Source organism: Phocoena sinus, chromosome 2 (assembly GCF_008692025.1).
Source record: "Phocoena sinus isolate mPhoSin1 chromosome 2, mPhoSin1.pri, whole genome shotgun sequence".
Lineage (NCBI taxonomy): Eukaryota > Metazoa > Chordata > Mammalia > Artiodactyla > Phocoenidae > Phocoena > Phocoena sinus.
Window position 1 is genome coordinate 99,789,140 of NC_045764.1, and position 12,641 is coordinate 99,801,780.

At 41.6% G+C, this 12,641-nt stretch overlaps 1 protein-coding gene across 2 annotated transcripts in view; it reads right to left on the bottom strand.

Moving 5' to 3' along the window:
- Positions 1 to 12,641, bottom strand: part of FMN1 (formin 1) — a 406,404-nt gene that overhangs the window by 209,129 nt on the left and 184,634 nt on the right. For both annotated transcript variants that reach the window (XM_032623988.1, XM_032623989.1), the window contains 2 exons: positions 7,320 to 8,092; positions 2,519 to 2,669 (listed from right to left, as the gene is read on the bottom strand). In XM_032623988.1, the coding sequence (XP_032479879.1) occupies positions 2,519 to 2,669; positions 7,320 to 8,092 (924 nt within the window). The remainder of the gene's footprint in view (positions 1 to 2,518; positions 2,670 to 7,319; positions 8,093 to 12,641) is intronic.

The window sequence follows — 12,641 nt, forward strand, 5'->3', positions numbered from 1 at the left end:
GCTCACTGCAAACTCCAAGCACCCTCAAGACTGCTCCCCTTAAAGAAAAAAAAATAGAGACTACACGTGTGCACAGAGTCTTTGGCGTAACAGCAACCTCACTGTTCAGAAAGATTAAAGAGTTTGAATAAAGGATATTTTCCCCCTCAGACGGAGAAACAAACACATCAAGTACTAACCGCCTTAGTGAAAATCCTTTGTTGAAGAGGCAAATAATTATGAGATAAGAAATAAGAATAAACTACCAAATGCTTTGATGTTTTAAAAACAAATACTTCAATGTTTTAAAAATGCTCATTCACCAAAACAGAAATAATTAGCTTTATGAGTAAATAACATGTAACCAAGCATCCAGAGAGAGAAACACAAGGAGTAATAGCAAAAGAAAAAGAGAACGAAAGTAAGTTTAATATGATATTGGGTAAGAAAACATTCAGAGGATTTCCTTGATGGTCAGAGAAGGCTTCCTGGAAGAGGCAAAATGAGGCCACTTTTGGAATACAGAGATTCTGCTTTTGCCTTTTGTATAGAAACAATTAGTCTTCTGTTCCTATAGGTGGCATTTAAAAAGCCAGCTGGCCAGCAAAACGCCCTTATTTCCATCTCATAGGAATCTAACTGCACATCAATATATTCTATAGTCTATCAGTTTACTTCTTGCCGTAACTCAATTGTTTCATGCCATACACCCTCTTAAAAGATTTGCTCTGATATTTAATCATTATTGGGATCACATTTTTCAATCAGGGAAACACAATTCCAATGAACTTGTGAAAAACCTTGACCATGATTTTCATGTATAATTTAAGTCAGTGGGCACACCTGATTTGATTAACAGAAAACTGCATCCGGACTTTTGCCATTTCCCCCCCACAAGGCACAGCTCATTTCACAATCATGTTACTTGAGATATGAACCAATGGATGAACCTCACTATATAATTTAAGAAGAGTTGATGAAACTATCATTCAGTACTACACACCTTTCAAAACACTTCTTCAAACCCTCTTCGATTTGAATTTCACAGCATCCTGCTAGGTCAGGTAAACTCAGATATTGTTAATCTGGTTTTATAGAGAAGAGAAAATATGGCCTGGAGAAGTGAGATGACCAGCCCAGAATCACATCGCAAATCAACAGCAGAACCAAGTACTATACAGTTGACCCTTGAACAGCTAGGGGTTAACGTGCATATAGCTTAGAGTCAGCTTCTGTACCCGCGGTTCCTCAGCATCCGCGATTCAATCAATCACGGGCTGTTTCGTACTGTAGTGTTTACTATTGAAAAATATCTGCATATAAGTGGACCCGTGCGGTTCGAACCCATGTTGTTCAAGGGCCAACTGTTTTTCCCTAATACCGTCTATGCTATTATCACAACACTAATGCAGAGAAACAGCAGCGGCGGCGGCAACAGTAGCAAAATGAGAGCAGCAATTACTTGCTGAGGTTTGACTGGGTACCAGGCACTACGGTAGCCCGTATATACATACGATGTCATTTGATAATTACTCAGAGCAATATGGATAGATGTCATCTCACGTGACACTGAGGGGACCAAGGCAGACTGAAGGAACTTTGACTTGGGGCACGCAGCCGGTGCATGGCGACCGTGGCGACTCACCTCCACATCTGTCTGATTGCTTGTGAATCCTGACCTTGTCCTCTGATGGCTGGCTGGTGGCCTCAGATTTCTAGCCCTCAAGTCTGCTCAGAGGTCACCTTCTCAAGGAGGACTACCTTGAACACTCCATTCAAACCCGTAGCCCCCATCCCTCCCTAACCCCGAAAGAGTTGATCCTCCTTACTCTGCTCTACCACATGATTTGATTTTTTGTTTCTGACGTTTATTGTTAATAGAAGCTCCAGAGGGCGAGGATCTGTTTTCTCGTTTGTTTGCTTTTCTTCACCAACATGCCCCAGGTGCTCAGACAGTGCTACCCACGAGAACTTTTTGTAACGATGGAAATGTTTTATATCTGTGCTATATTGTAGCCACTAGCCAGAAGAATAAAACTGAAAGGTGGCTGGTGCCACTGAAGAACTGAATTTTTAATTTTATCACAAATAGTCACATGTGGCTAAGGGCTACCCGACTGGATAGCATGGGCCTAAAACAAGATGTAGCACAGACTCCCAATAAATATTTGTTCAATGAATGAAGTTACAAATAAGTGAAGAAGACATTTTCCATATAGCCTACAGACTACTTTTCACTAACTTTTGTGCATTTTTTCAATAGAATTAGTGGCTGAAAAAAGTCCAGATGAAGAAAACAGTTTGAAAATTCAGACAGCATGACCAAAATAGCAAGCACGGATTTCTCAAACTATTGGCTCCTTTCTGTCATCTGTGACTCAAAACCTTTCAAAACATTTTTTGAAAACAGAGGGAAAGCAAACCAGCAGCACATAATAAATTCCCATGTATGACAAATATATACATATATATATATATATATATATATATATATATATATATATATAAAATTACAAAGATTACTGTAGTCACTCAGTACCTTTTTGATCTTGTTTTTTTTCTCATAGGACTCTGACAGAGGTTTCTTCTTCTGCTGAGGTGTGTCTTTGGAGAATAAATACTCAAATTCGCTAGTATCCCGAATATCAGGTTCTTCTAAGGAATCCCACAAGGTTGGTGTAGAATTTTGGCTTAAAAGAGAAAATGGCAAGTTAAACTTAAGAAACAAAAGAGAAGAGAATACAGTGAAATCCTTAATTCATTTTTTTAACTCCTTAAAAAACTCTAATAACGCTTGAAGAGAAACTTTTTAGGATAACAGATTTTTTAAGTCAAAATATACTAAGTATTAAAGCAAACACACATTTCCGAAACAGAATGGTCCTTAGATATAACCAAAGAGAGAGAACCAAAGAAACGCGGTGGGATCAGAACTCCTGCGAGTCAGATTGTTGAGGCATGGAAACTGCCCCTCCCTCACTTTGTGTCATTTCCATGACGGGTAGAAATGGGCATCGTATAAAGATTGAAACAATAACCAATTCTGAGAAATTCATAGGATAATTCTTAAATAGAATGAAAATGGAGTGCTTGGGTGAAGATGTGCCCTCCTTTGAATTTTTTTCTATTCGTTTTAAATATGGTTCTCAGGTTTAGCTCAGGTTAACTCAGCTTAAGACCCATATATGTGAACAGGCTGTGCTCATTTAGAAATACTTGATTTTATAATACACCACCCAACAACAGGATTAACAATAAAAACAAAGCAAAACCCCTACTGCACCAGCCCCTGCAGAGATTTCAGCAAAAGCAGCCATGGGGAGACTGTGTTTTGTTTGTTTGATTGGTTTTTTTCTCTCTCTAAAAACAGGGATACCCTAGTTTTGAAACAAAGAAAGGGAAGAAGATATGGGAAATCAGGTTCAGAACAACTGCCTCTGAGAGCTGCCTTAGATGGTTTACTATCCAGGCTCCTTTCAGTGAGAACACATTTTCTCCCAAACGTCTACTTTCTTAACTTACTTTCTCGTCTTGTTTTAAACACTTTTAATGCTCGTAGACATTAAATAAAAAGTCTCACCTACACGTCAAACATACAGATCAAACATGTGTGTATGTTATGATCCATAATATCTACAAGTACTTTGTTTCGATATGCATTTTCCCAATGAAAACTAAAAGAACTATTACTACATGGGGTGGTCCACACAAAGTTTTTGATACTAAAAGACAATTTTTCTTTTTTTTTTAATTTTTGAATTTTATTCTATTTATTTTTTTATACAGCAGGTCCTTATTAGTCATCCATTTTATACACATCAGTGTATACATGTCAATCCCAATTGCCCAATTCATCACACCACCATCCCCACCTGCCCGCCGCTTTGACAATTTTTCATATTTGAAGCGGTTGGCAACACTGGCTTTTCAGATCTGAGTGTTCACATTTTGCTATGTGTCTGCCTTTGCTGTGAAATATGACATTTGGGTTCTGGCCCATAACAAAACTGAACATTTGCTTCTCTCCACTTTTTTTTTTTAATTATAATTTTTCTAATATAATATTTGAGGCATTTAAGAACATATATGTGACATATGTAAGTTATAATGTATAACAGTATAATGAATACCTGTGAAATCATCATCCAAGGGCTAGAACATTTCCAGTGAGGTACATCCATCTATGTGCTCCTTCCTCAGCACCGCCCCCTCCCTCCCCCCCGCCGCCCTTAACTTCAATTCGAAACATGAACACCTTTAATGTTAAATGCTTTTCTCAGCTGCACTTGGGAAAGGGGATCTTGGTGGGAGAAGAGAGCCAGGAAATTCTGGAGCATGCAGCCTCAGAGCTGCTGGTCTGGGCCTCAGGAAGGTTCTGGGAAGCAGAGGAGAGGATGCCTAGAGGGAGGTGATGTGACCCACAAAGTAGATTATTCAGACCCATCCCCCCATCTCCTGCACCTCTACCGCTTGGCTCCCCCTCCAAGGACTCTGAGCTCAGGTCAGTATGACTAGTGCTATAACCCACTTATATTCTGAAGTAAATAGGCTTTGGAAGTCAGGTTGAACACCTCATCACCATCTACAACACTGTTTCTATGGGAAAAGGCATTTCCAAAAATGAGTAACAGAATTTTGGAATACCACCTCTCAGCAGGTTGGGGGCAACTGGGCTGGTGGGGCAGTAACAAGGACTTGCTCACAATGGACCGTATGCCATCATGGCCAGCTCTTTTCTGACCACTGAACACACAGTTTGAGCTCCAAAGAAGAGGAAGAGGAAGGCAGGAGGAGGAGGAGGAGGGGGAAGAAGTGGGAGGGGACAGATGCGGGAGTGAGCAGGGAGGAGCGCGCAGGGGGTGGAGGAGAAGATAATTTCTCAACAGGAAGATACTTATTAGGAAGCCGAAAAGGTAGACAGATGAGGATTTCTTTCTTCCTTTTTAATTTTTTTAAACTAAATGGCTTTTCCCTATTCTAGAAACCAGAAAACAGACATCAAAGAAAGCAGAATGGCAAAAGTTAAAAACCATGTTAGTAGTGAAAAGCAATCCAAGTGGATGAGAGGCAGTGTGTGTATACTAGAGAAAATTCATATTTTATTCTTAGTTCCCCAGAAGACCAAGACCAAAATCGATTATGTGCTCATTACACGAAGTGCTTACCCCTCTGGCTGTACAAAATATCATCTCCTGTCAAAGAACACATCCCAGATAATTTTACTTTTGTCCATAATGAATAGTACACAGGGTCTTCAGACCATGTCAGTTTTAAAAGACGTATTCATGCTCTGAGGTACAAAACATTTTGACGGACCCATAATAAGAGAGACTAAACCCCTGTGCCTGGAACTCAGGCTCAAGGCTGACATGTTCACCAAGCAGGGCTCTCCTGAGGTCCCAGGTCAGGAAAGTTGGAACATTCATCTACTTTTCATTTTGCTCAAAACGCAATCCCTGGTGGTGGCAGGACTCCAAACTCCACATGCCGTCCTCCCTCCGCCCCTGGCAGTGTCCACATTTCCCCTTTTTATAAGAACACCAGTCATTCTGGATTAGAGGCCCGCCCTACTCCAGTCTGAGGTCATCTCAACCTAACTAATCACAACTGCAATAGCCCTATTTCCAAATAAGGTCACAGTCTGAGATACTGGGGATTAGGGCACCGGCAAATCAATTTGCGGGGAGGCAATTCAACCCATCGCAAAACTGAAGCCCTACGTTTACGGCGAAACTAATAAGAGCTTGAGCATTCTATTGTCCTCTTTCTCATAATGGCCAACTATGTATGGAGAGAAAACTACAATGATTATCTCCAGCTTGTCTTTGTTGTCTTAAACGGTGGATGAAGGGCCCACATCTCCCAGTGGTTACTGTTACACCACTGGTATGGTCTAGGTTATTGTTTGCCCATGAAGTCTTATGGGAATGAAGCTGAGGCAGGCTAGTGAGACCCAGGTGTGGAACAGCTCCGTGTGCCCTCAGAACACATGCTGCCAGGGCTGACAGGTGGGCTTCATCACCCTGGAATGGCTGCGCATTAATTTGAGAACGCTAATAAGGGAACACGGCTGCAAATAAATATCCGGAGAAATTAATTCTTAGGAAATGTCATCTGAGTCTTGAATGGGAATACTAGTACTCTAGTTAATGGAAGGAGCTATTTCAGGACCATCTGAAATGGTTTTTTAACCACTCATTTGGGAAATGTAAATATAGAGTATTATATTTAAATATAATAAATAAATAAATTTATCAAATAAATAAATTCGCCCTTAATTTTTGGTGAGAGGAAAGAGACCAAATATGAAGTATACAATCAACTTCGTTCACCATATGCTTAGTGTCAAGGTGTGCCCCACCCCTCCTAGAGTGATTTCTAGTTGCTTTCTCACTGTGAATTGCAGTTTATTTTGTTCAGTATACTGCCTTCCCCAAGTGAAATGTTATAGAAATAGAAAAATTCACCACCACATCTTGATTTGGGGAATTAAGTTCAAAAATTTAAATGTAAAAATCTGTTCTGTATTTGCTGTTCTTTGCAAACAATGAACTTCGTACCTAGAGAGTAGTCAAGAAGCCACTCAACGTCTTTCTCGTCCTTTTGATGCTTTCCAAAATGAGGCAGAAGAAATCTGATCAGATCTGTTTGAATGGAAATTTCCAAGCAACCATCTCTTGCTGCCTTACAGACCCACTTTAACAACCTATGCAAATGGAAGATGCTTTTTAGCTACCTACCCACTGGCACTTTCTCTGCAGGGCAACGAGGTATAAAGATGTGCGGGCACTCAGTAGCGAGGGGTAACAGAGTTCAAGCAGAGAGAGTTGATATTTTAAGACTCCTCTCTGACCTAAAGAGCTAATGATTCAACTATGTCCAGTTCTTTTAATAAAAATTGAAAAATTACACCTACCTGTTGAATATACACATTATAGGGTTGATGATACCATCTAAAGACAAGACAGATAATGTAAAACTCTTCAGTGAACCTGAAGTGTAGAATCAGGTTCAATGTCTTTGTGATTACTCACTAATTGCAGAGATGTTGGAGAGCCCTGGGCTCTTCTCTAGTCTGGGAAATGGAATATATACCTTCGAGAAGCGTCTGACACAGAACACGCCGTTTCTTCCAGCATCGATCCATACAGAACACAGAGAAGACCTAGTGGAGACATTCTCCTCCAAACGTTCCAGCCTTGTTTATCCAAAGCATTCACTACCACATCTGAGAACGAGCGCCACACTACAAAGATGCTGAACCAACAGGAATACAACATCACTTGTCCAAAATCCTGCAAATTCACAAGCTGAGAATGGGCCAGGGGAGTTGAGCTTACCTCTTATCACTTATTTGTATCCTAGTCCAGTACAAAGGCTTCATGGGACAACTGGGTTCGACGGCTGGCTTCCGAGGACACTGGCTAGCAGAAGGGTTGACTCCGAAGAAGAGTGCAGGGGGAGGTGGAGGCACAGGTCCTGGGGGTGGCGGAGCAGAAGGAGGCCCCCCACTGTTGGGCGGAGCGGTGGAGTGAGGAAGTGGGGGGGGTGGGGGAGGGGGGGGAGGTCCAGCACTTGGAGGCAGAGGAGGTGGCGGAGGTGGGGGAGGTCCAGTATTCACAGGTGGTGGCGGAGGTGCCAGGGGCAAAGGTCCAAGTGCGGGTGGGAGGGGAGGAGGGGGAGGGATGGCTGCCAGTAGGGGTGGTGCGGGAGGGGGAGGAGGAGCGGGAGGCGTTGCCTTCTGCTGACTCGATGAGATGCTTTCCGCAGATTGAAGTGGTACACTGGTGTCTCTGCTGTCATTTGGGGGAGAGAGTTGGCTTAAAGAGGAGATATTCAGCTTTTTGGGTATTATTTGGTTACTTCTGGTTGTCCTGTCTTCACCTTCGCAGGGTTTGAGGAAAGTCTCTCTGTCTGTCTGGATGCACACATTTCTGAAAGTCTTTGGAGGGCAGTCATCGTCGGTGGAGACACACACATCCCTCATCTCTTCACACCCTCCTCGCCATCGGTGTTCTATCTCGTCTTTGAGATTTTCAATGGTTTCTTCTAGTCTCGCTGTTATCATCGCATGCTCACCCCGGATGTGAAAGGCTTGAAGTTCGAACTGAGCCTGTAGAGATATCAGTGGGGAAGAAAGCAAAAAACTTATCAAAAACAATGATCAGAAATAAAATATTCCAATAGCGTCCACACACCACCATGGCACAAGGCCGCCTAAACACAGGGAAAGACAGAGACGTTCTTCTGAGAATCCAACAGGGTGTAAATTCCACCTTGTGAATTTTCCAAGGACTTAAACAGTTGGAGTAAAAGCATAATTTCATCCCATCTGAGCTCACAGGGAACAATAACCATGGATTAAGGGTAAAAGTAAAACTGTCGTCTAAGAATTTTCATTGGTTTTAATATCAAATGCAAAACAAAACTTTTAATAAAGATTTGAACATGCCTGGATATATCTGTTATTACTTTTGGTTTTGGAAAAAGAACAACAACAAAAAAGGTTTGGAGATACTTTTGGCTAGGAGTTGCAGTTCTCACAGTTTTCCGTAGAATGTCTCACCTCCGGGGTTTCCAGGCCAACACAGCAGAAAGAAAAGATTCAAGAAGAAGCTGTGATGCGTGTGCATTTTTTTTAAAGTTTCCATATCAAAGCTGCCCATGATCAGTATTTGAGTCTGTTTTATAATCATTCATAATTTAGTAATAAATGCACAGAAAATGAGCTTATTAAGGTTTGCTTTTTTCTCTTCCACATACTCTATATTTTCAACTATAGTTTATATGAAGCCAGCCTTTTTAACGCTCATCTTCTCAGTTATGTCAATACCTTGAGTCTATAGTTTTTCACTTATCAGCACAAACTGGCGTACTCTTGGCTATTAACTAGTCCATTTCCCAGCATTCAAAGCCATTCAGCCTACTACAGTTAACTGGGAGGCAGTCAAATTTACAATTTTATGTTTGAGTTTTTCCAAAATCCAATTTAGCAGTAATTAAACATTTTTGGTGAATTTATTTAATTTCTGCCTTCCCCATCAGACTACAAACTCCACAAGAAGAAATCAGGGACAGTATCTGCCTTTATTTCTGTATCCCAGCAGCTAAAATGGCAAGTACCCACTACTGATGAGATGGATGGATAAAACACATTGCAACAGGACTTCCCTGGTGGCGCAGTGGTTAAGAATCTGCCTGCCAGTGCAGGGGACGTGGGTTCGAGACCTGGTCTCGGAAGATCCCACATGCCGCAGAGCAACTAAGCCCGTGCGCCACAACTACTGAGCCTGCGCTCTAGAGCCTGCGAACCACAACTACTGAACCCGTGTGACACAACTACTGAAGCCTGCGCGCCTGCAGCCCGTGCTCCACGACAAGAGAAGCCACTGCAATGAGAAGCCCACGCACCACAACGAAGATTAGCCCCCTCTCACTGCAACTAAAGAAAGCCTGCGTGCAGCAACTGAAGACCCAATGCAGCCATAAATAAATTTATTTAAAAAAAAAACTGCAATGGTTATACTCCGTCTTTGTCCCAAGAGTCTTCCCTATGGCCAATAAGACTTTCTTCACTGTAATTTCAGCCCACAAATATCTAGAACACCAACGGGTATATAAGTACAGATCCGTTTTACATTAAAAAGGTAAAGAAATATTTTCAGTTGCCTAAGTCAGTCAGGGTCATGACACAAGAAAATTCTCCATCTTCATTAAGATAACTTTTAACTGTATTTTTACTAGTTTCACCTTTTGCTTCATAAACCAACCCCCAAATAACTGTGGTCAGAAGAACTAGAGACAGGTTTTTCTAAAGCTGAACTTCTCATATGTGAACACAGCAGCCGTGATCCAACTCTGAAAAAACTGGCAAGTTCAGGGTACCACCTATTTCTCTGCAACACAGAGGGTTAAGCAGCACCTGAGCTCTGGATTCAAACCACCTGGTTCACATCCTGGTTTAGCCACTTGCTAGCTCTATGTCCTTGGGCAGGGAACTCTGTGTCTTCAAGCCTGAGTTTCCTCAAGTGTATAATGAGGAAAGTAGTAGACCATCTCTAGGGTTTTTATAAAGGTAAAATGAAATAGTTCCTGTAAAGCGGCAGGCATTATGCCTGGAACACTAGTTCTGAATAAATATTACTGCTAGTTACTGTTGCTAAGGATAATATTAGAGTAAGAGACGAACAGATTTCTAAACATTCTTCCAAATTTCCAAACAATGTCACCTTTGTGGAGTGACAGGCATAAAACTAGGAAAAGCTTACACAGTCAGGATGAACAACGTACTACAAATACAAAAGTTGGCCCAATCTTTCACGAGTTCTACTATCAAATGGCTGAAAGTACTTTCAAGCTTCATTCAACTCTTAGATCAAGATGACCTCTGTTTGGATGCCCTACCCATCTCCATCTCCCTCTGCCTCCCCTGCCCACCTCCAGCCACATTCCAGCCCTGATTCCCAGCCTGAATGATCACGCATATTTAAATTTCATTTTAGCAACTAGTTTAGTTCTGCCACAGCAAACTAAATCTTGAATGCTCTTCCCGACTAACCTTCTTCCAAGCAGGTTAGCAGTCAGGTAATGTTGATGAGCCAATAATTTCACTTAATCTTCAACTTCTTAATATTATGAAAAAGTTGCAAAGACATGTTCCACAGAAGAACTTTCCTTTTATCACACAACTGGACTGTATCTACACAAAGCACCCCACCTCTCCTGCCCTCCACCTCTCAACCAATGACCTTCTGCATCTGCTGAATCTGATGTATACATCTATATATACCATTCTGGTGGCTCTGTAATTCATTTGCTTAGTGTGGTGGGTAGAGCACAGATTGGTTAGGTTACTTAACCTCTCTATACCTCGGTTTTCTTATAAGGAAAATGGCGGTAATAACAGCACCTACCCTGCAAGGCAGTTATGCGAAGTAGACGAGTTAATACACGTAAAACTACATATAGAGGAGTGTTGGGAACACAGGAGGTGCTATAGAAGTTTGCTGCCATTATTATTTTGTGTCTTTGCTGCCTGACACATCACTTGCTTTCGGCTCTCAGCACGTTCCCCAGCACCATGCTCTATCCATCTAAAGCAAAAATAAAGATATCAAAATCCCTTTTTAATCCCTGCTAGCTGTCGCCCTTTCTTTCTCACACTACCTCTTTTTCTTCACAACAGAGTTTTGTCTTGTTTTGTTTTTTTAAGAAAACACACAACTCTGGCTGCATCTATTTTCTTATCCATGCTTCTTTTAACCGATGACAATTGGTTTCTGCCCCCACTATCTTCTTAAAACTCTACGATTTGAGTGTTAACGTCTGGCTCAGCACTCTTCAGTGATTTCTGCCCTCTCAGCTGCACTGTTAAACTTGACCGCCGCCTTGCCTTGGAATTCTCTCTGCTTCCCTGAACTTCGATACTCTCCCTCCACCCACCGCAATTTTCTTCCTATTTCTTGGCTCTCTTCAGTCAATCTGTGAACTCCTTTTCCTCCAGTCATCCCTCAAATGTTGTTCTCCAGGTACGTCCCTTGACATTTCATCCTTCTCACACTACACAATCTCTCTCGGTCATCTTGTGTACTCATGAGGTAAACTACACTCATTGACTATATACTGCAACTTCCAAATGGGTATCTTAAAACCATAATAATTCCAACTATCCTCTGGAACTGTTCTACCTGAATATTCTTAATCAGCCACCTCAGACTCCACACGTCTGAAAATGAACTCATCATTGTCAAACCTCAACTGCCTCCTCCTCTGAAGTTCTTCTTTGCAATTAACAGCATCACCATCCTCCCAACCCGTCACATCCAGAAACCTGGATATCATGCTGGATTCCTTGCTCTCTCTCATTCCCAATGTATTACTTATCAATGAGTTTCATTAATTTCTCTGATTCATTCCTTTCTGTCTACCCCCACTGCCTCAACTCTTCACTGGGTCCTTCTCTACCTGGACAGTGGCACAAGCCACCTCACTAATTTTCCTGATTCCAGTTTAGCCACATTGGTTCCATGATGATTTTTTTAAAAAAATAAATGCAGATCTTTATTCCTTAAAACCCCTCCAATAATTGGCCATTACTTATAAGCTAATGGTAACATTTTTTAGCATGGCCACTCTGAAAACTCTTCTGTTTTCTGCCGATTTTTTCCACTTCTGGCTCCTGCTTCTTCTCCAAATATGTCCTGGATTCCAGTCCTACATAACTTCTCTCTCTCCCAGGACCACACTCTTTCATGCATGTGGGTCTCTGCAAATCTTGTCGTCTCTCAACGACCCTCCCGTCTGCTGCAAACACCCAAGGTAAGGGGACAGATTACCAAACACAGATTTCATGAATGGCTTCCTCACAAACTGTATTTATTAATATGAAGAATTACCAACTAAGAACTATGGAATGTCCATGTACTCCATACCAATATGCTAAGACTACAGTAAGAAACTCTTCTAACCGTTAAAATTTAAATGGCCCATATAAAAAAACCACGTACCTTTGCCCTTTCCTGCTACACAACTCCTTTTGACCATTCCAATTTCAGGTCCAGAAGCTCAGCATGACACAGTAATTCAAAGTGATTCATGTAATAAGCCCCTCATTCATTCTTTTGCCTCTCACTGTTATGGCCTCTCCCGTTGCGGAGCACAAG